This window comes from Octopus bimaculoides, chromosome 30 (assembly GCF_001194135.2).
Source record: "Octopus bimaculoides isolate UCB-OBI-ISO-001 chromosome 30, ASM119413v2, whole genome shotgun sequence".
In the NCBI taxonomy this organism is placed as follows: Eukaryota; Metazoa; Mollusca; class Cephalopoda; order Octopoda; family Octopodidae; genus Octopus; species Octopus bimaculoides.
In genome coordinates, this window is record NC_069010.1 from 6,084,050 (window position 1) to 6,084,705 (window position 656).

General features: G+C 43.4%; 1 protein-coding gene across 1 annotated transcript in view; it reads left to right on the forward strand.

Moving 5' to 3' along the window:
- Positions 1 to 656, forward strand: part of LOC106869467 (uncharacterized) — a 39,926-nt gene that overhangs the window by 33,886 nt on the left and 5,384 nt on the right. The window contains exon 27 of the mRNA XM_052978108.1: positions 188 to 288. Coding sequence (XP_052834068.1) covers positions 188 to 288 — 101 coding nt within the window. The remainder of the gene's footprint in view (positions 1 to 187; positions 289 to 656) is intronic.

Genomic DNA, 656 nt, shown 5'->3' on the forward strand with positions numbered 1-656 from the left:
ACATATATATATATATAGGTGTAGGCGTGGCTATATGGTAAGAAGCTTGCTTCCCAACCACATGGTTCCAGATTCATATAGGGTTCCATATATATGGTTCCAGATGATGGTATATATATATATATCAGAGAGAGAGGGATGTATGTCATTGTTACCTTGGTAACACTATGTGATGATCCATTTACAGGCTCTGGGCTTCCATTTGATGTTGATCAGTGAAACCGTTGTTAACCTTGAGCAAGACCTTCTACTTCCCCTGTCCATCCAAGTTCTTGACTTCTATATCAGGTATGTATTTATTCAATACACAGTACTGTGTGTGTGTGTTGCATGTCTATATGCAGTGTCACATGTGTAGTTCTGTTGCTTTGTAAGTGTGCATGCGTCTGTGTGTGTGTGTGCTGAGATGCATGTGTCTATGCAGTATTACTGCGTGCTCGTGTGCATATTATTGGTGTTTGTGGTTGTGTGTGTCTTGGCTTTGTGTTTTGTGTGGTGGAGTGTGTGGCGGTAGTGGTGGTGTGTGTAGTGCATGGAGTGTGGAATGTGTGGTGGTAGTAGTGTGTGTGTGTGGTGGAGTGTATGTATGTGGTGGAAGTATGTGATGCGTGGAGTGTATGTGTGTGGAATGTGTGTGGTGGTGGTGGTGGTGGTGG